The following is a 19,812-nucleotide window of genomic DNA, read 5'->3' on the forward strand; positions in this document are numbered from 1 at the left end:
GTTATCATATTTTATTTTCATGTTCCTTTTATACCATATTGGCGGCGCTGATAATTTGTATTGATTGTGTCATATAAAAATGTTGCATATATTGGTTTCATCTTCATTTTCATTGTTGTTGTTATCGTTAGTATGATTATTATCACTATTATTATTATTGTTATCATTATTTTGTTATCTTCATCATCTTTTAGTATGGTAGGAGGAGGAAGAGGACAAGCATGAGAAGCTGTAATGGTGATGATGATGATGATGATGATGAAGAAGAAGAAGATAATGCCAATGATAATGATATTAACAACAATAATGATAATGTTGATAATATTGATGATGATTAAATAGTGACAATATTGATCAAGAAAATGATAATAGCAACAACATCAGCACAACATCAACCAGAACCACTCTGCAACAACAGTTTGAAAACAGTGCTGAATACTGTTGTTTCATATGGCACACTTAAACTCAAATATTTTCCAATAACCTAATCTTGGCCTTCTGTCATATCTTTCACTATATTATTTTTTTCTGCTAGTTATTACACATCCTTTATGTTTGATGGTTACAGGTGACCATTGGGGCCTCTCCCCCACCCCCCTCCTCCCCCATAGGGTGCCCCCGTTTATGATTTGCTGATTAATACACATACATGTACATCTGGCTCTTGTTGTTAATCACGCTTTCACATTAGTCTCTAAACACAGACTCGTATTTGACACTTTAACCTGTAACGTGTCTGGAGTAAAGACGAGACACCAAAGGCTCTGTCTGTGAGGTAGAGCCAGCCACAGTACATACATGCAGTGAATCTAGCCTCGCTACTTCAAACTCTGCATTTATGCACTACATGACTGTGAATTGCAAAACACAAGGGTCTGGGCCTGCAGACTACTTTCACACTTAGGATGTGCCCGTACAAGTTCAAATGTGTACTATATTCTTTGAAAGTTTTTTTTCTTATATAAATATATATATCACATTCTGTGAATTTCAAGGAGATGGATATTTGTATTAATGCTGAAATTTGACATTTTTCTAAGCAATTTAAACATAGGAAACTGAAATTTTGCATTGTTTTTAGTAGATCAAAGTTCAGAAATTTGTTAAATCTTTATTTCTATTGCATGTGAATCAGACTTGCAAGACATTTCCCTTTTTAAGTCATTGCCTTTTGTTCAAGGTTAGCTGTTGATCTTATTCCACAGATTTGTGTTAAAGGAAACCAAAACCCAAGAAGAGAAGTAATCTTATTGGAAAGAGTAAAATGAGAGGAACAATTAAAAAAAAGTTTCATCAAAATTGGTTATGAAATAGCAAGTTATGGACTTTAAAAAGTCTTGTACTTAATACTATGTGGATCCTCAAATTGGCAAACATGCTTCAAAATGGCTGATTTTGTGGACAACTCTATTTGTTTTGTACACATATTTTCAGATTTTCCCCTTTATTTTACATATTTCACATTATCTCCTCCTGACCTGGACATATATGGTGTGGATTATATTTTCCAATGAAATATATGTTCTCAGAAGGTGGCAAGATGCAATTTGAAAGATAATGAGGAAAATCTGAAAATTTGTGTACATAACAAATGGAGAGTTGTCCACAAAATCAGTCATTTTGAAGCACGTTTGCCAATTTGAGGATGCCCATAGAAAGTACAACAAGAGTTTTCAAACTCCCATAACTTGCTTATTTCATAACCGATTTTAATGAAACTTTTTTTGAATTGTTCCTCTCATTTTACTCTTTCCAATAAGATTACTTTTCTTCTTGGGTTTTGGTTTCCTTTCATTGGAAACCTGGATGAAGATTGTCAGCTATAGAATAATGTTTTTTTATGGTTAATCATTTTGCTATCAAAGCAAGAGCTTTGAGCGATGACTTTATAGGTAATCAAATATTTCAATTATCAGACTCAATGTATCTGTTTTTATGGTTTATAGATATCCTTCTCGGGCAGCATAAAATTATCTGATCATGTACCGAAGCAATTGACCCAGTGCTTTGCTGAAGCAATTTATGTGGAAGAAGTACAATTATGAGTAGGTCTATCTCTTCAGAAATCAATGTACTCTTTAAAATCTTTTCATATTCATTCCATATATTTCTAAACTTTTAATTCAAATTCAGTTATTTTTTTTTCTCTGCATTTAATTTATAAATTTTTCTCTGGGTGAAAATGATTTCCAATATGTACAGGAATGACAATAGATAAACTGGAAAATTTGTAAAAAACACTTGCCAGAAGTAGTGCCTACTGATGCAGTTTTATGGTTAAAAAGTTAGATGCTGGAAAAAAAGTAGAATCCTTCTCAAAAAGTGATTAATTAGTTAGCTCACTCTCTCCAGAGAGTCATCCTACGGCCACTGGCCTATGACACACACACTCTCCACAGTTTATCTTGGAACATTTTTAGCCAACTGATGTATTAGTAACACATCGCTCTTGGTTTAATGGCTTACACGTATAGACCTACGTGACCGAGCCATACATGATGAAGCTTCTACATTGTATACATCGGTGAAGGGGAAGTGTTTGGGTACCCCTTCTTTGGTTTGAAAGCTCAGCGATGGGCTTTGCTGAGTAATAAGGCGTGTAGTCCGTGGTCTGACGACGGGGAATTTAAAGAGATCCTAATCGGGAGTTGTATATCCTCTGTGTGGAGAAGAGATTGTCACTTTAGATTCCACGACGGTTTCAGGGTCCAATATTTAGAGACCTCCATGTTTAATACTCATATAGCAAACTATATATATTTCATATTGATATGGACAGGTTTTTGCAATTATATAGCGATTGTACAGCAACCGCATAGAAGACAGCGGGATCGAGTGATTCGGATTTGTTGTGGTCATTCCTTTGCCTGTGTTTGTACATGTAGTAATCCAAAATCAAAATGGCCGCCATTTGTTGAAGTTCAGAATTATTTAGCGCAAGGATAATTTTTTTGGTGTATTTTTTTAAGGATTATGATTGGGTGAGTATATCTCTTCTACTTGAAGACTTTAATTATTATTAGCAAGAGATTAAAAAGAATTGAAACCGACATTTTTTCCAGCTTTTTGGATTTTCATCAAACATCCACTGAAAATTTTTCGTCTTTCTTTAGTTTATTGAATCATAATTATGTCATTAAGCTGGACTTTCTCTTTGATACATAATAACATGTACATGATTTATAGTTAAGATAATGAAAAATAAAATGACAACCCCAATTATATTATATGCACCACATCACACGATATGACCAATTTTTTTCTATACAAACAAGTAATGTGTACATGATAACAATGAATGCTTTATATTGATGTAAATGAGCACTATATCATTTTTGTCTTTTTGTATTAAGAAACTCAGAGTGAATGATTAAAACTTGTTGCTATGTCAGTGTTTTTTAAATGAAATCTAGTATTTTATACTGCAGTTAGGTAATACCATCAAGAATCGGAATAAACCAGGGGTCCGTCTTACAAAGAGTTGCGATTGATCTGATCAATCATAACTATGGAAAGCCAGCAAGGTCAACATGTAAAATGCATGTTTGTTCACAAAAATTGTATATAATGTATATCCATAAATTTGTTGATTTCTTGACAATTTGACGTATTCTCCCTTGTTTACAAAGGACATTTTGCAAATTACCTGTAGACAAAAATCATGACACTGATGGATTACCATAGAGTTACGATTGATTGGATCAATTGTAACTATTTGTGAGACGGGGCCCAGATCACACCTACATGTAAACTTGCACATGTATGAAAGCAACATTCGTGTATTGAGGAAAAAGCTGAATCAGTGAATGTACATCTGAATTTTCTTTTCCTATAATCTTCCATGAGCTATGATACGGCATTTAGTGGCACAAGATTGCAAGCTTTAATACAGTATAGATTTCCATATTTTCTAGAGTGAATATATCAAAAATATTCTGAAATTGGTCCTAAATATGTAATTTCACGCAGCATGCATGATAGCTAATCCGACTCTTGTATCCACCTTCGTACAGATAAGACTAATCCATCCTAATCCCCTCTTAATCTAGGAATTTGATATATTGGTAGATTTATTTCAAAACTATTTTTTAAAGTTGGATTTGGTTCTAGCCTGCGGTGTATGCTGTTTCAGTGATCATATATGGGTTATGATTTAAATTGTATGAGTCATTTTAAAGGTGGAGTGATAAAGTTATGCAACAAGCACTAACTAGTAATCAGCAATCGATATATGTTTTTGGGTATTGTTTGTAGAAGATCTTTCTGACTATAAAAGCTATCCATATCATGTGCATTGTTTTGAAAAGGGACCTTTGTATGTAAACAGGGATTTCTGAAATTCCTTTTAGCTTTTAATTTCAAATATTGAAATGCAAACCAGATTTTGCAAATGAAAAGATGGGATTTATGCTTTAAATTGATATGATCCATGGTTTCCTTCAAAGCGTTTAGTTCATTCATTTCATTCATTCATTTATTCAATTTTTCCAACAAAATTAAGAAGCAATAATTACAATAAATAAAATATAACATCAGAAAATACAGTTATGAAAATTTGAAAAGTTATCCGAAATTGGAATGCGATTATGTCTAAATCTTGTTTTGGAGACCATCCTTGGTTTAGGACAATTTGTAAACTCGCTGATGAAGTGTGTATTAAGAAAGAAGTTAAAGTTCTCAGATTTCATTATACTGACCACTACCATTGGCTCGACACAATCCATATAAAGTACATTGATGTTGGGTTTCTTTGGCCTTAAATTACAAGTTTCTTTTCTTTCCTTTTTATCCCAGAGAACAAAAAGAACCTTTATTTCATAATATCAACAAATGTAATAATGAATCAAATTATTTTCCTGCATTACATAAAATTTAACATATTTTGTATGAATAAAAGAGTACTAGTGATGCCTACTTCATCAAATAATTCATAATGAACCATTTCTGATGAAATTTGTTGTTACTTTTGAAGAAATCAACTTTTCAAGAACAAAATATCACTGAACTTCACTTTAAAGAAGATCAAAATTTGGTAAATTATCATCAATATCATTCATTTTAAAAAGTTGATGATTAGAAAAGGGGGAGGAGGGGAGGTAGTAGGAAATGATACATACATGAACATGTTCATTGGAAGATGAACCAGCTTGAGGAGGAGGGGGCATAATGGATGAATTGGGTTATGTAAGGGATGCAATTCAATTATGTAAGCAATATCATTGTTCAAAATGTGATGAATGTAATGTAAGGAAATTAGAGGAGATTTGTGTAAGTGAATGGTGTTGTAAAGTTCATGATGAAATAAGAGTATAATTATTTAATTATTCAGGATTAGTTTTCTTAATGTACAGTGTACTCTCAGGAAAATTATTTGATTACTCATGATTATTTTTCTTAATGTAGAGTGTACTCTGAGGAACCCCCCAGAACCAAATGTTGTTTTCTCCTTATTTCTCTTGTCAAAGTTCTCACTAAGTTTCTTCTGCATTCAATCAACTACTTACATGTGGGTTTATTGTGATCAATTGTAACACTTTATCGGCTTAAAGCTCAGAATTTGATTTGTTCAATCTCAATAAAAATCTCAAAATGTATTTTGGACAACTTATTGTTGATGTTGGGGTGGCTAGTCATTTATTTAAAACAAAAGAAAACTTTACAAACAGGGGTGACAACCTCTAGTGTCTGCAAGGCAAGGTGCCAGATTAGGGAAGGGCTCTTGAGGGATCGCAATCTTTGCTAGGAAACGTAATTTGATAAAAGTTAAGATAGTGCCTCATTTTGAATAAATTTGGTATTATTAAAAAATTCCAATTTTATTTTTCATAGTTGTGAGTGTTGTGCCAGGTTGGTATGTTGTCTTAGAACTTGATCAATTTGGAAAGTTCTATGTGATGGATGGAAGACTTTTCAGGCTGACAAGGAGATGACACGCAAGGCGTTAATGAAGCGATTTTGATCTATGCCATTTTAATGAAGTCTGATATGAACCGTAGATAAATGTAGCAATTCAGCTACAAGTACAAGTACATGTGCATGTATTTTCCTGTAAATGTATCTGTGAAGCTGTTTGTCATTGGCATTATTGTTTCATTATAAATGACATTCAAGACAAGCTTCACTTTAATTAAATTGTAGTAAAAACCTATTACCGATATGAGCATAGAATTGATTGATATTGTCATCATCACTAATGATGTTTATGAATTCTGAAAAAAGGATGAAGTCATTCTTCTTTATGCAATAGAAATGGATTTTTTTTTACTGTGCCTGGCCTTCATACAGAATCAACTACAATGTACATGTACATGTACATGTATGTATACACCATCCTTTACGCATGTACATGTAGTCTCTTACAGGAGTCCACAGTGTCATTTAGTTGTTTCCTGACCAATAGGAACACTAAAACGTAGAAGGAGAGGTACTCGGGTATAATTCCGGTATTGGTATGTGCGTCCCTATAGACCCTCCCCTTTTCACCCTTGCCGGCAGTTCCCAAGCACATTATTGTCACCATTTTTATTTTTTTATTTTTTTCCTACAATGTTTAATAAAGGCGACTGTTCTTGAGGGCCCTTGTTTCAGGTTTAAATTCCAGTTCTCAAGCACCCCCATTTGCATAGGGCCATCTACAATGTACATGTAGTTCTTATGCCTCTCATTTCATAGCAACTTCAGTTCTGTAAGGTGTTGCTTCAGATTTTTGGGTTGCACACCCCTAACCTTTTATAATCTAGCCCCCCCATGGGTGTCCATTGGAACATGGTTTTACCTTGGATGTGTGTATAACATTTTTCATCGGTGACACGACATGTGCTCTGGCGAAAATTGCTTTGGGCTTTATTTCATTGAAGATGTAGGGTTAGGTTGAGGGTTGCAATAGGGTTTTATGTAATAGGGTTAGGTTTAGGATAGGGCAAAGTGTTAAATCTAGTGTTGAATTTGGTAGAGTAGTAGAGCTGATGAGGAGATGCTGGCTTGAGTCGGCGAGTAGAGATGATGAGTAGTAGAGAGACTCGACGTTTCGGACAGGTTGACTGTCCGTCTTCAAACAACATCTCTTGTTTCATCGTCATACATGTACATGTAATGATTTGGTTTAAGGTAAGGGTCAGGTTTAGGGTTGGAATTAGGTTTGGCAAGTTTGGTGTAAAGTAGAGTTTGAGCTATGCAGATTTTTTATTGAATCAATTATTGCTTGAGTATTTTCCATCAGAATTGTGTCAAAATTGTGATTTAGGGGTAGGATTGTGGTTAGCGACTATGTGGATTTCCATGGAAGTCAGGACAGAGAGGTCATGGAATAGGATTTTAATGTACATGTCTGATCTGTTCCATAACATTTGCTCCGGCGACAATTGCTCCACTCTAAATTCCATGCATTAATTGAATGACAACATGTAATTTAAACTCTAGGTTTGACACTATACCCTATTCTACATGTAAGCCTAACCCTAAACCTTACATGAAACCATATTAATTCTAACCCTAACCCTACATCTTAGATGAAATTAAGCCCGGAGCAAAGCAGGAGCAAATATTGTGCACTGTATGATCCTATGCTGGCCTTCCATTCGTGAACCTTTTCAAGTACCAAAGCTATTGAAATTCTGTATCAGATGTTAGTGTTGACATCCTCAAGATATAGACTCATGCCTGAAGTACTGTCTCTTGTGTAAACCTCTGAAGATACTTTTGGCGATTGCCTGGATATTGAGAGCAACGTGATGTGACTGCATCCTGGCGATGTCTTAATAGAAAGGAGGGGTTTTTACATACTCTCATGTAAATTCAATGCTGTGGCCTGTTTCAAATTAAATTGTTACCATGAATGATTATCCCATCAATGATAATATGCCATGGTAACTTTGCTCTAGAAACAATTTAAATCAAATTCTTCACGGCATTGTATAACCTTTGTAGAAATAATGATTATGAATCCGCAGTGGAGCTTGATATTTATGGCTCTATCCCAAAACCTGAATGTTTTCAGGCAGTTATGGGGCATCTGAGTGTAATTGTTGATGAATAAGAATTTGAAAAAAATGGTAATTTTTTTTTACATTAAATTCAATGAAATGTTGTCTACAATTAATAGTACAAACATAAGAAGCATACATGTAGCACAGACATCGCATTGTTGAGATTGACACCCCTAGTCTGCAGGCGCAGACCCGAATTGAAAGTACTTTGATCAAGTGGCTCTTCACATAAGACTAGCACGGATTCAAATTTCTGTTCTAAGTTTAGGGGATCTTCTGTTTACAATTCATTTGCAGTGACCAACCCTCATAGGCTGTTTATTCAGACTAATTATCTCAAGTGAAGGGTTAGCACAGCAGAATATGATACCCTTTGCCTGAAAAAGTGATAATGTACCCAAAGATTGTTCTTCTGATTGTAAAGCGAGACCTTGTCATGAATCATCTAACACTGATAGTGTTCCCCGATAACAGTCACACAGTGACAAGATTTAGCAAATGAAGATTGTGTTTACTGATAAAAACAGTATTCAATATTAAATCAGTGAACACTGATTGTATATTCTGATAGTACCTACTGTTTTGTGTGTGAGGTACATGTATTGTTACTGATACCGGTGCTTGTATCATATAGCTTCATTCAAGGACAAGTCCAACCCAACAAAAGGCTGATTTTAATAAAAAGAGAAAAAATCCAACGAGCATAACACTTAAAATATCAAAATTGGATGTAAAATAGGAAAGTTTTGAAATTTTAAAGTTTCGCTTAATTTCACAAGACAGTTATATGCACATCCTGGTCGGTCTGCATATTAGGAGACTGACGATGTCATCCACTCAATAATTCTTTTGCATTTCATGTCAAGTGAAATAAAGATTAATTAATTCCTCCCTGAACATGTGGAATTAGCATTATTTTAATACTATATGGTTCAGTCAAGTTGACCCTTGTTGTCAAATCTGTAAAAATGAAATATTTCAATCAGTAAAAACAAAAGAAATAGTGAGTGAGGGACATCATTGACTGTTGCATTTGCATGTCATTTAGTTGTGCATATATTTGTTTTGTGGACAATAAGCGAAACTTTACAATGTCATAACTTCTTTACATCCGATTTTGATGAAATTTTCAGCATTATGCTATTTTGATTTTTTCTATTTATTCAATCAACGTTTTTCCGGGGTGGTCTTGACCTAGCCTGTCTTTAGGTTTCCACAAAGATCAAATGAAGGATGTAAATAATCTTACATTCCAGTCTTATAAAAAGGTTTATTAACCATTATATCCTTCTCAATGAGTGAATCTGTTAAGATAACTGTAAAAATAGTAAATCCCTCTTTTCATGAGGGGGGCCGAGTGATTGCCCTGTTGATCAGCTGATCGGGCAAGAAATGTGAACCATGTACAAATGGAGTCAGGTGATAATTAGGTCCTTAGTAGCCGTTCATTAGCAATGGGTCTACTATTTTCCCAGTGTGAAAGGTGTGAATGTCTGTTTGATTTGGGCCAGACAGGTGGTTCTATTATAGAAATTCTTAGACTAGTCACGATAGGCCTGTACGGCTGTACCCTAACCATTCATTTGGTCAAGAGTTGACTGATAGTGTAACACCATGCCATGGTATCGGAAGAATAACCGTGATCCTGAACCGCGTCCTGCCGTGAACGTAACTCCGGAGGCCATTTTTAATGAGGGTTACGGCAAGAGGACGTAAGTAGGACCTTCTACGCGTTCACATTATCCTTTTTGAAATTAAGATTGGAGAGTATTTGTGGTCAGAATTGCGGACTGTGCCTTGTTGCTTCAGAGGCAATAATATGGATGAGTACACGTATGAATATCGCTTCTTTTGGGATTATAGTCTGATGGCGTAAGTAGATACGGGTTTTGCAAAAAGCTTGTTTGAAATTGATTGCAAATATCAATTGCAAATTTGCAATTGATTGATCGTTTCCAAATGCATGCATTGACAATCAATTAAGGTTCCCTGTTGCAGGAAATTTAACAGCAATCAGTTGTCAGTTTGCGATCTTTTGCAAGAAATTTCATGTAAGAAACTACTGTTGATGTTAGTCTCTTGCAGTGTACCATTCAATCTCAGGCTGTTTTCATCAGCGTTTGACTGTGGGATATTCGGCTTCATTTGCTGCGACTTTTGGAGATGGGAGTCCAAGTTGGACCAGAAGCTAGGTTTCGTACAATATGTTCATGCATTGTCTTGGGTTTAGAAGGGCCAAGGACATTTGGCATAATTTTTGTAATGAAATTGTAATTATGAAATGTTTTCTTCATCTCCTGACAGAAATCTGGAATAAATGGTGGATTCTGTGAAAAAGTGAAAAATTATTTTATTATTATTTGTTATTGTGTTGTGTTATTTGCTAGGGATCATAATCAGTGTATGACTACTGGGTATTAAAGGAATTTTCTTCTTTGTTCTCCTCTGCAGGTCTAAGCTAAGCTCCCTTTTTGGGATGGATAAAACCAACAACCAAGGTGGCAATGAGTCGCTGACATTTACAGCACCCAAACAGCCAAAGAAAACCAAAGGTAATAAGTAGTCATGATAACTGCAATATGCTGGATTGTCAATCTGACTAATTTTGCAATCAGAGAGTCAGGGTTCATATTATACCGTATAATCATCAATTTCTTCAACAAGAATTTATCCACAATGTGCTGCTTTCAACCAAGAAGTAGTTATCTCCGTATCTGGTGGGACCTGATTTGTTTGAATACATGAAGCATATTACTTATGTCTAGAAATTAGCAGACAGAAACGTTTTAAGGTAAAATGCATTTCAAGTTTAGCTCATGTTTTGTGGATCCATATGAAAAGATTCAATATTTTATACAATAATACAGTATGTAAGGGATCAAGTGAGTCCTTTTTAAATAGTCTTATCATAGACAAGACAGTCTAGCTCAATTTTGGAGAAAAAAACAAACATTATAAGCACAGTAAAGAAATGATGGTACATGAGTAGTACCACAAGGAAAGGTCTTTGCCCCTATAATATTCATATTATGGACTTGTACATATCTTGTAGTGTCTTGTGATGCATATTGCATCTGTGTGGAGAGTTCATGTTCAGTGCTATCCATGAATTAGTGTAATCAGCCTTGACAGAACTCTTCTTGCTATTAGATCTTCTTCACACATGCCGTCAGTAATCTAATGATGTGACCACACGCCCACTCTACCATAGATATATTTATATACTTTGGATGGAAGGAAACTATTACATTGTGTGGTTTTTACTTGGCAGACCTCACACCCAAGTCAAGTTATTAATGCTGTTCGTGGGAAGAGAGGGCAGGAATATTTGTAGCAATAAATGACTTGTGGAGGCTTTGGCAGGAAACCTGAACATTTGTAGCAATTTTGGTTATACTCTTTGACATTTATTCTACTTTAAACCATTTTTTGATGAAAAGTCTAAGTTAAAAAAACCCAATGAAATTAAACAGTAGAAATATCATGTGACAAGTTTGAAGTTTATGAATTCAATGTTACTTCATTTTTTTCTTCAGATCTTTCTTAAAATCACCCAGTTGTCAATAACTGAGAAAGTGTACAGGGTAGACAGTGCTTTATATTTTTGTTTCCATACTTGTTTGTTTCCATACTTGTTTGTTTCCATTAATAAAATAACAGAATTGAGTGTTAAGGAAACTTGTCCACAGTTTTTTTTTGCGGGGGTCAGGGGTGAAAAAACAATACCTATCAAATCTAGGATTTGCAAGCATTTTTCTTTAATTTTTTTTTCTTAAAAAAAAGAAAAGAAAGACAAAGGAAAAGAAAACTCACACACAAAACAGAAAATCATCACCACTTTATGTACTATGTATGAGATGCATTTTGCCTTCATTGTTTTGTAAACATCAAAGAGTTTTTTTTTTGGGGGGGGGGAAATCATTTTCAACTAAAATGTTAATTGTGCCCCATTTCTCTTGAAAGGGCCTTTAATTTTTGGTGATAAACTTGTTTTGCTGTGCCATTTCTTTTTAAGATATTTGTTAACATATTTCCTTTTTTTTCACTTGTCAATGTCACATTCTTGGCGAACAAAGAAAACAACTTTTTGGGATCAACCCCCCTCCATCAGGGATCTAAATAAATTTCTTTGAACAATTACAATGTAAATATGGATGGAAATAATGGCAATGTTTCATTGGATATTTGCAATAGATCAACAACAGCAGCAACAGCCCCAAGGCCAGGGAGGCCAGTCAGCGTTACTACTAGCAGTAGCAGTCCATGCATACAGATTGTGAGTATATACATTGGCCAATCTTTCTTGTGTGTCTGGGCCCCCTGTAACACAAAGCTTTGCAATAAATGAAAGAATGATTTTGATTGGTCCTTGGTCAGTATTTTGAACAGAATACTCACGCAACAATCATCTTGATTGGCTGTCACCATTTATTGATTGGATTCTAAATTGTCTAAATGAATGACAGAGCTGCCAAGTAGTACGATTTTTCCGTATTTCATACGGAAATCAATTTAAAATACGGCAGTACGCTTTTTCATGATAAAATACGGGAAAAAACAAATTAGAGAAGAAAAGGTATTCCGTGTGTTGCTGACAAGGCTTTCCGATTAGCATTTTCGATATCCTGGCGAATCAATGTGGGTGACAAGTTCCGAGCGCACGCATGTAGTTTACGTTTACAAGCGCAAAGCAGCGGCTCAAATCGCGATATTTTGCGACTGGTAAATACGTCTGTAAGGATGATGACGTCATCCAAGATGGCAACTTACGTTGACCGACGGAAGGATCGAAGATTACGATGTTTCGATCATAATTTGAAACGAATTAGCCGTAACTGCAGTCTAAGGTACGATATTTCTGAATTTCATACATTTTTCCGTAAATATGGATGCAATTTCTTTTTCATAATGTGATATTTTATGATTTTATGTGCAAAAAACGATCGAAAAAAACAGGTTTCCGTCGAATGTTAGATCTAACGTTACTGCTAATACGTTGTCTGTACGTACGGGCCTCCAAATTCTTCAGTCTATGTATGGGTGAGTCAGCCAACGCAGTTCAGCGGAACAACCAAAATCTAGACTGAAGCTTTCGGTCTCGTGTGCGACGGTGTGGGGCGCAAAATAATGTAAGAAGTGATCGAACTTTGCCATTATGCATGCATATTTATCTCATGGTAAAAATACAGATTTTTTGGTCAAAATACTGATTTTGGGGGATAAGAATACTGAAAATGCAAAATACAACTTGGCAGCTCTGGAATGAATGGTTTTGATTGGTTCCTGGTCAGTGTTTGGAATAAAATACTCATGCAACAATGATCTTGATTGGCTGTCACCATGTATTGATTGGATTGACTGTAAGAATTTGTGTTGGCCCAGGTTCCAATAACTCAAAGTTTAGTTGATTGTAAGATGAATTTTATGACACACATGTCATTTTCAGTCTAATCATTCTTGAAAATCAGTGAATCTGATGATCAATCATTGAGTTTGTGTTACTTGACCCTATAGTATTTTTCATAAATGTGTTTTAAAATCATGACTTTAGTAGCAGATGACTGGCATATGACATGCCTAAGTGTTGGTCAATGTTTTATTTTGATTTTTAAGAATTAAAGTCTGACTATATTTCAAATAAGTTTATTTGAGTATAGGCAATCTTACGAATGACTGAATCATGAAGTTCTAGAATTTTTATCCTGTTTTTTATTTAAAAAAAATCATTATTAATGTAATGTAATTGTAGCAACTTTACAATTGACTGATATTTAAAGTCCAAAAATTGAGCTCCAAGTTTTCCCCTGATGTTTTTTAAAAATAATGTTTAATACTGTATTTCCTTGTTTAATTAAGGCAAATACATGAAGCTTATACTAATGCATGGTATATAAACTGCATATTTTTGCTGAAAGTTTTCCCTAATGTAATATTGAAATTTTACTATGTTCTCAACAAATTTATTTAAATTGACAATGCAATGGAGCATAATTAGCACATTAACTCTATGTTTACAGACAGAATATTAATCACAATCTGCATATATTATCCTTCCAGCTACATGTAGTATGTCTAAAAGTTACATAGTAAAATAGGGAAGTTGCCAATTTAGGCTTTACATACCCTAGTCATTTGTGAAAATCAACTTTTCAAAGACATGTCCAAACGAAACAAGCCTTGTACAAACTACAGTAATCAGATTTTTTAAGCCAAGATCCTAATGGCGGCTCTGTCAATTCATTGGGGCCAATGGGAGGATTTTTTTTTAAAGTGATTTGTTTATCATTCAAAAGATATAATTCCTTTCTTTTATAAATGTACCTGTACCATTTAAAAAATAAATTGTTAAAGATTAGAGATGTTATTTTCACTCGGGGAATAATGTTTATTTTTCATTTGTTCCAGTTCAAATGGCACATATATCAAACACGGGAAGCTTGGTGCAGCTATTCTGGGTAACCACACAGCAAATGATGTAAGTTTTTAATAAGTTTGTGAATATTAGACTTTATAATGTACATGTAAAGGCTCAATTAGAATTAAATGATGAAGGCCACTAATGAAACTCAATGAAAGTCATCAACGTTTTTGTTTTGAACAAGTCCTTCAAAATGGAGATAACTGGGGCCAGTCTTACAAAGAGTTGCAATTGATCTGATCAATTGCAACTATGAAAAGCCAGCAAAGTCAACATATAAAATGCATGTTTGTTCAAAAGATTTTTTTGGATATGAATGTATATCCATGAATTCATTGATTTCTTGACAATTTTGTGCATTCTCCTTTGTTTACAAATGACATTTTGCAAATTTCCTGTAGAAAAAATTATGGCACTGATTGATTTCCATAGAGTTACAATTGATCAATCAATTGTAACCCTTTGTAAGACAGGGCCTACGTCTGCAGAGGCATGTGATCTTGTACCAACTGAATTATTCATAATGCACAACGACATCATTCTAGACGTCTCATGCTTGCCTAAGTGATAATGAAAATCACGACATAATTATTATGACATTATTAATATAACATGAATCATGACCTCACACTGAAATCATTATGACATCATAAGATATGAATCATGACTTCACAATGAAATCATTATGACATCATACAACAGGAATCATGACTTCACAATGAAATAATTCTGACGTCATGAGGTTGTCCGTTGAACTTCAGACAATTTATCAGACTTGAAGCACACATGTACATCGCCAGTTTAGCCCATATTTTCTCACAATTTCTGAACAGTATGAAATATACTGAGATTTATTGTGCTGTATTAAATGAAGATTTTTTTAAAGCAATACAGTTTTCTCATATATCTTCAACAGATCTTTCTCTTTGCTGTAGTTAACATTTCCTATTACTAATAGTTTTATCATATTAGACCTTTAATGATAATACATAAACAATATATCACCTGGACAAAGTCCTTTCCGGATATGTTGGAAAATATAGAAAGTATTCAATACTGTAAACATGAATATGTACATGTATATTGGTGCAAGTTTTTTCCCCTCTGAAGCCACTGGCTACTGAATTCTATATAATTTTCTTTTTCTTCAAATGAGTATCCATTTTCAGTAGGAAGTGGATTATTAGTAATGTTTTCCCATCATACTTTTCTTTTGCAAATTAGATTTAGTTCAGAGTATTTCTAATAAGATGATTTTCGTAATATCATATGACCACATGTAGTTGAGCAGTCTGAAAATTTGATTTTTGTTCTAATGTTTTTCCAATTAATAAAATGATAATTTTCTCCACTTTTTATATTTTGTGTATATTCTTAATTTAGTACAAGATACTTCTATACATCAGCAAACAACAGCAAGTCACACATGCAAGGATATCACCGACCTTTGCCTTTACAGTGAGTAAACGTAATTAAGGTGATATATTGGATATCACAAATCAACTATAAAACTGTTTTCTTAGGTATAAATGACATTGCATCTTTTTACCTGCAATGTTTTTATCAATTATATGTATGTGTTCATGTGTAATTTCAAATTTGTTTGCTGTATATAAAGGATGTTCTGAGTTATTCATACCCAGTTTTTTAATTTATTAAATTTGTAGCAGATCATAATTTGTCATAGTTTTTACACCAACAGTGTTTCTAACTTGCAACAAAAAAGGTAGATTTTTTTAAATTTTGAATCTATGGCATTCTGCATTTAAAAATATACTTGAGTGTTCTGAATCAGTAGACTGCCATTCAGAGCTTCTTTGTTTTTCCTGAACTGGACATTTTTTGAAAGTATTTTCATTTCATTCGCTGAAAATGTTTTGAAGCTGGTTTAATTCATAAAATTTTATCAATTTCATGTCAAATATATAATTTAGAATAGTATTTAATAGTTGAAAATAATATCATATTGATTCTATTTGCTATATCAAATTCATTTGTTCATGGTAGAATGATCGTGAAAATATTAACAAAGTTCCACTTTTTTAAATTATGCAATAATGTGACTGTTCAACTCTTCATTAAGATGAATTTTTACTTGTTTGCATGGAGGTCATTTGTTGTCAAGAATGATGTAAAAAAAAGAGCAATCTTTGTGTGGATTGTATTTTAATATTTCATACACAATCAATCAATAAAGCTATTTACATACTGTATAGTGTGCCTCAAAACTATGAATAGATGCACGTGTACACATTGTATTGTCAGCCAGCTTTTGTCATCAAAATAGGCCTACATATCTGAATACTGGCAGGACCTCAGAAGTAAAAATAGCCAGGGGGAGCCCACCCAGGGAATGAGTCATCTTAATGCGGGCAGTGGGAATGCCTCATTCCTGTTACTGTGATTTAATTGCCTACATATAGGGGTAGTTTCCACTGTTGACAAATTTAGCTATTGCGGTAGTTACAGTACAAGTGCATTGGCCGCCCCATACCAGGGGTACTCCATGCTGAAAATAGTGAACCATTGATGTGAACAGATAAAATAAGATCAGACAAAGAAAACAATGAAAATTTGATTATCGGACAAGGGAATATAGTATGACACTTAAAAGATTTGCATTATTTTGGTGGAACAGTTCTATCCGTGTCTTTGAATATTCATGAATATTGAATGTGATGATTATGTATTAAAATTTTGATTGTGGTTATGTAGATATTATAATCATAGTAATTAATTTTTTAATAAGATAGATAGGGTCATTAATTGTGATGTGAACATTAATCAAGCATTATGAATAATTAGTTTAAATACACATACTGCAGATCAGAAAAAATGTACCTCAGATATTTATAGATATTCTCTTTATCAAATAATATTGCATGTATATTTGATCATAATTTTAAAGTTTGACAAAATAGTATGTAAAAATAAACCTTCAACTACATTTATTTTTATCTTTGAATACTAGATATTTTGTAAATCAGAGATTGTAGATCTACATACCTTCTGTTTGCTTGTGATGCCATGGTATTTTTGGTCTATTTATATTTCTACAGGTACAAGCAAACAACTATGCAACATTTTACGATGAACAGAGACAAAACTGGTCAATAATGTTTGAATCTGAACAGAATGCTATAGACTTTGCAAAACAGGTAAGGAAGGAGTGAAACGGCAATGGACATATGGAAGTGAAGGGGTAGGGCGGAAATAAAGGAGAAGAGGGAGGGAGGGGGAGGGGAGGGGGGGTGTGGTGGATTTGGAGGAGAAATATTTATCAAGAAGGAAGAAGAGACAGAAAGGTAATGTATGGAAAGTAGAGATCAGTGGCCCAATTTGTTACAGTAACAAATTTACAATAACAGTTTAAAGCTACTGAAATCCTTCAATATGTTTGGCTGATATCAATAGTAATATCCAAGTCCTTTGGAAGCGCGTAGAGACGTTATTCATTGTGTGTTATGCGCTATACCAGAACTGACTATTATTATCATCAAACTTGTTCTAGAGATTGTGAATTTGCTCTTGTAAGAAATCTTTATGAAACGGGACCCAGGAAGAAAGGGGGAAAGGAAACGGGGGAGGGATATCGTATAGGAGGGGATTGTAGGGATTGAGGGGTGGTAGGAAGAGAAGAGATCAGAAAGAAAAGGAGAATGGGGGCATATGAGGGATTAGGATTTGAAAAAGTGTGAAGGAAGGAAGAAGAAGAGGGATGGTAGGGAGAGTAGAGATCAGAAAGAAAAGGAGAATGGGGGCAATATGAGGTAGGTGGGGGGGGGGGGGATAAAATGAGGGATTAGGATTTGAAAAAGTGTGAAGGAAGGAAGAAGAAGAGGGATGGTAGGGAGAGTAGAGATCAGAAAGAAAAGGGAATGGGGGCAATGTGAGGTAGGTGGGGGGGGGGGATAAAATGAGGGATTAGGATTTGAAAAAGTGTGAAGGAAGGAAGAAGAAGAGGGATGGTAGGGAGAGAGAGATCAAAAGGGAATGGGGGCAATGTGAGGTAGGTGGGGGGGGGGATAAAATGAGGGATTAGGATTTGAAAAAGTGTGAAGGAAGGAAGAAGAAGAGGGATGGTAGGGAGAGTAGAGAGTTAAAAAAGAATGGGGGCAATGTGAGGTAGGTGGGGAGGGATATACTGTATGTAGTAAATTCCTGAGGGAATAAGAGTTAAAAAAGAATGAAGGAAGAAGAATTGGGAAGGTAGGAATTAGAGAGCAAAAAGAAAGAGGAATGGGGGCAATATGAGGTAGGTGGGGGAGGGATGTAGTATAGGACTTGGAGGGGATTAAGATTTGAAAAAATATGAAGGAAGGAAGAAGAAGAAGAGGGAAGGTAGGTAAAGTAGAGATCAGAAAGAAACGGTAATGGGGGTAAGTGGGGTAGGATATAGTGTAGGAGGGGATTGGGATTTTTTAAAAAAGAAACATACAGTAAGGGAGAGAGGAAGAAGGGTCGGAAAGCTAGGAAAAGTAGAGAGATTAGAATGGAAGGCAAAATGTGTTCGGTGGAAAGGAGGTAGGAGGGAAAGGATAAAGGAGAGCAAGATGAGTATATAATGGTATAGGATAGGGGGTATGGGTTTCGGAGGGGAAAGGAATAATGGGAGGGAAGGGAAAGAAGAGATCAGAATGGAAAGGAAAAAGGGATTAATATGATGGGGGGATTGGAGAGCAAGATGAGTTAATAAGGGTATAGGATAGGGGGTATGGGATTCGGAGGGGAAAGGAATAATGGGAGGGAAGGGAAAGAAGAGATCAGGATGGAAAGGGAGAAGGGATTAATGGAAAGGTGATATGATGGGGGGGGGGATGGGAGAGCAAGAAGGATTAAGAGGGGGTATTTTATAGGTGATGCAAGAATAGGATGGGAAGTTTGAAAGGAATAATGAAGAAAAACTGGGAAGGGTTAGGGAAAGAGAGACCAGAATGAAAGTGAAAATGGGGCAATGGATTAAAAGTGGGAAGGAGGGGGGGAGTAGATTAAGAATGGGGCAGGAGGAGCTGACAATTGGAAAGAGAGAAAAAGAGAGAGAAGGGGGATATGGTAAAGGGTATGGAAGTGGGATTAAAAGAGGGAGGAGAGAAGTGAAGGAGATTTCAAGTGGAAAGAGAGAGAGAGATAAAGCGAGAAAGAAGGGGGATATGGTAAAGGAGGAAGGATAGCTTACACATGTACATACAGTTTATACATTCATGTAAATATGACATACATTAGGTGTATAACGTATGTTGAAGATAACTCAGAGTCAAGGACTTCCAACCGTGTGATTCTGATTCACTCGGGGGGCAAGGAGAGCGCACTACTTATGATGCAACGCCAGCTCTATTTTAAAATCCCTCCTGTGACATAACACACGCAAAGAGATGAAATAACCCGATGACACCTGTCAGTATTAGCTGC

General features: G+C 34.9%; 1 protein-coding gene across 1 annotated transcript in view; it reads left to right on the forward strand.

Moving 5' to 3' along the window:
* Positions 1-2,957: 2,957 nt before the first annotated feature.
* LOC121429070 (FK506-binding protein 15-like) overlaps positions 2,958-19,812 on the forward strand; it is a gene marked incomplete at its 3' end in the record, with an annotated part of 38,733 nt that continues 21,878 nt past the window's right edge. Inside the window, exons 1-6 of the mRNA XM_041625975.1 lie at positions 2,958-2,981; positions 10,437-10,537; positions 12,180-12,261; positions 14,391-14,460; positions 15,787-15,861; positions 17,463-17,561. Coding sequence (XP_041481909.1) covers positions 2,974-2,981; positions 10,437-10,537; positions 12,180-12,261; positions 14,391-14,460; positions 15,787-15,861; positions 17,463-17,561 — 435 coding nt within the window. The remainder of the gene's footprint in view (positions 2,982-10,436; positions 10,538-12,179; positions 12,262-14,390; positions 14,461-15,786; positions 15,862-17,462; positions 17,562-19,812) is intronic.

Source organism: Lytechinus variegatus, chromosome 15 (genome assembly GCF_018143015.1).
Source record: "Lytechinus variegatus isolate NC3 chromosome 15, Lvar_3.0, whole genome shotgun sequence".
Lineage (NCBI taxonomy): Eukaryota > Metazoa > Echinodermata > Echinoidea > Temnopleuroida > Toxopneustidae > Lytechinus > Lytechinus variegatus.